Here is a 3,490-nt window from a genome sequence, read left to right as displayed (position 1 = left end):
CATTGGAGAGCATGGAGGTTTGTGAGCACAGCCCAACGGCCCTGGTCTCGCCCATTGGAGACTCTTGTTTCCAAGTCACTGACTCTGACCCATCCCTGTAAGATCTCAGAGTGACAGGACTGAGCAGGGCAGCCGGGGCCACCATTCTGGGGACCCTACGGGCAGGCGCTGACCCAGAAGCAGAGAAAAGATGCAAGTGATTCCAGGAGAGGGAATCCAAGACATTCTGGAAACCAGTGATGTTTGGGGAAGGCAGCCTCCAGCCACCAAAGTGCCTGGTCCCTCCTCGTGTCTCGGTGTCAACCTCTTGGGGCTTGATCGAGGATCTAAGCCCACGTAAGAGGCACTTACTGTTTTCTTTTTCCTGTTTTTAAAATTGTGGTGAAATACACATAAGAGAAAATTACCATGTCAGCCATTTTATAGTGCAATTCGGTGGCAATAAATACATTCACGATGCTGTGCAACCACCACCTATGTCCAGTTCCAGAACTTTTTACCACCCCAAAAGGAAACTCCATACCCACTGGCAGTCCCTCCACATTCTCCCATCGCCCCAGCCCCTGGCAATCACTGCTGTGCTTTCAGCTGCCACATGAATGCTCACAGCAGCACTATTCACAACAGGGAAGAAGGGGAGACAGCCCGGCTGTCCGTCAACCGGCGAATGGACAAACAGCACGTGGTCCATCCACACAATGAAATATTGTTTGGCCGTGGAAAGGAATGAGGCCCTGACACACGCTACAACATGGATGAACCTTTAGAACACGCCTATATCGTCTGATCCCATTTATGTGAAATGTTTAGAACGGGCAAATCCATAGAGGCAGGAAGGAGATTAGTGGTTGACTGCCTTTTAAACTTTACGTGGCCTAATAAAATAAGATCATTTAAAAATAGGTAAGTTCTCATAAGGAAACACTGCTCTCATTACATCGATGTTATTTATTGAGCATAGACTTGTGGTCGGCAAACTGCGGCTCGCGAGCCACATGCAACTCTTTGGCCCCTTGAGTGTGGCTCTTCCTAAGCCTTAGGAGTACCCTAATGAAGTTAATAAAAATGTGCCTACCTATGTAGTTTAAGTTTAAAAAATTTGGCCCTCAAAAGAAATTTCAATTGTTGTACTGTTGATATTTGGCTCTGTTGACGAATGAGTTTGCCGACCACTGGCCTAGACCAATGCACCTTTGCTCAGCTAGTGTACTGTTTTAATGATCATAGGTAGCGCCTACTGTGTGCCAGGTCACATTCCAGGAATAGCTCATTAACTTCTCACGATGGCCGTTTGAGGTAGATAAGGGCAAACGGAGGTACCGAGAGGTGAAGAAACTCTCTCAAGCTTATACAAGAGGCAGAGCAGGGATTCTAACTCATGTTGGCCGACTCCCATGTCCCTTTGTCTGCTGGCTATGTGGCATTGCCTCAGAACGTCCTGACACGGCTCAGGGGAGCTGGAGAAAACCAGAACATTATTCCCACACAGTCCCCTGCCTCTGATTTTTGGCATGGATAACTCCAGAGAAAGAATCTGATTGGTTCCTATTAAGTTAGAGATGCACACTGGTCTGAGGAGTTGTCCTTAGGGGGTAAGGACATCTCAGATACCTGAAGCTGTGAGAAGGGGCAGGAGGGGGGCAGGAGGGGGCAGGAGGGGGGCAGGAGGGGGCAGGAGGGGGGCAGGAGGGGGCAGGAGGGGGCAGGAGGGGCAGGAGGGGGCAGGAGGGGGCAGGAGGGGGCAGGAGGGCAGAGCAGAAATGGCTGCTCTGAAGGAACATTTTCACTTTAGGAGAAAACCTAGAGGCATAGTCCTTGGAGATAGCCAGCCATGGGTTCAAGTCCTGTCTCTGCCATTTTAACAGCTTCACCCCAATATTCCCAATGAGTATGCTCAAGATACGTAAAGTGGGGGTGATAAAGATAGCACCTTCCTCACTAGGATGAGTAGAGGACTGAATCCCAGGCTGCACAGAGCGAGGACCCGATCGAGGCCACTGTCGTTGATCAGAGCAGCCCCTTGAGGAGGATGACCTTTCTCCACCCACCAGCTGACCTCTCCCTGTCACACCTCCACCCAGGCACAGCCTCCATGCCCAGAGCCAACCTCTCAGCAGTGTCTGAATTCATCCTCATCGGCTTCTCCCCCTTCCCCCACCTCCAGCTGATGTTCTTCCTGCTCTTCCTGCTGATGTGCCTGTTCACGCTGCTGGGGAACCTGCTCATCCTGACCACCATCTGGGGCGAGCGCAGCCTCCACACGCCCATGTACCTCTTCCTGTGCGCCCTCTCCATCTCCGAGATCCTCTACACCTTCGCCATCGTCCCGCGCATGCTGGCCGACCTGCTCTCCGCCCACCGCTCCATCGCCTTCGTGGCCTGTGCCAGCCAGATGCACTTTTCCTTCACGCTTGGCTTCACCCACTCCTTCCTGCTCACGGTCATGGGCTATGACCGCTACGTGGCCATCTGCCACCCCCTGCGCTACAGCGTGCTCATGAGTCCCCGTGGCTGCGCCTGCCTGGTGGCCTGGTCCTGGGCTGGTGGCTCGGTCTTGGGGCTGGTGGTGACAATGGCCATTTTCCACCTCCCTTTCTGTGGGCCCAATGAGATCCACCATTTTGCTTGTCATGCGCTTCCACTGTTGAAGTTGGCCTGTGGGGGCAACGTGTCCACCGTGGCCCTGGGCGTGACCCTGGTGTGCATCATGGTCCTGCTGAGCTGCTGCCTCCTCATCCTCCTCTCCTACGCCTCCATCATAGCCACCATCCTGAGGATCCCCTCGGCTGAGGGCCGGCAGAAGGCCTTCTCCACGTGCGCGTCCCACCTCACTGTGGTGGTCGTGCACTATGGCTTCGCCTCTGTGGTCTTCCTCAAGTCCAAGGGTCCCCAGTCCCTGGAAGGAGACACCCTGATGGGCGTCACCTACACAGTCCTCACGCCCTTCCTCAGCCCCATTATCTTCAGCCTCAGGAACAAGGAGCTGAAGAGCGCCATGAAGAGGACCTTCTCTAAGCGCTAACCAGAGAAAAACACGACAATCTGGGAGGAATTCCTTGGACAGGTGAGTTGGGTCACCTATGCTGCCGTCGGAAATGGCACCCCGTATCCATATTAACAACCGATATTTGTCTCACGTTTTAAGCTTTGCAAAGACTCTTGCAGGCAACGTTCAAATGGTTAAGTAGCATCAAGGATGTATTCAGGGTGGAAGTATGTATGAGATGAGAACAGAGAAAGTCAGATTCAAGGGTTTCAATCTGTTGCAGGATGCTTTGTCAGGTAGCATTAAACCTGGAATCTGTTCTTTTCTCCACCAGAAGCCAGGGTGGTCTAATTACTCCCACTGCCATCAACCTATATTGCAAAGAAAAATGGAGTCTGGCCTTAACCAGTTTGGCTCAGTGGCTAGAGCGTCGGCCTGCGGACTGAAGGGTCCCCGGTTCGATTCCGGTCAAGGGCATGTACCTGGGTTGTGGGCACATCCCCA

The 3,490-nt window shown here is 52.9% G+C and overlaps 1 protein-coding gene across 1 annotated transcript; it reads left to right on the top strand.

The window, feature by feature from the left end:
* The first annotated feature begins 2,092 nt into the window (after window positions 1-2,092).
* On the top strand, window positions 2,093-3,022 carry LOC132234106 (olfactory receptor 10H1-like). The gene has a single exon (XM_059695150.1). The coding sequence runs from the start codon at window positions 2,093-2,095 to the stop codon at window positions 3,020-3,022; it is 930 nt and encodes a 309-aa protein (XP_059551133.1).
* The last annotated feature ends 468 nt before the right edge of the window (window positions 3,023-3,490 follow it).

The sequence above is a fragment of the Myotis daubentonii genome, chromosome 5, assembly GCF_963259705.1.
Source record: "Myotis daubentonii chromosome 5, mMyoDau2.1, whole genome shotgun sequence".
In the NCBI taxonomy this organism is placed as follows: Eukaryota; Metazoa; Chordata; class Mammalia; order Chiroptera; family Vespertilionidae; genus Myotis; species Myotis daubentonii.
This window is presented reverse-complemented; position numbering and strand designations above follow the sequence as displayed.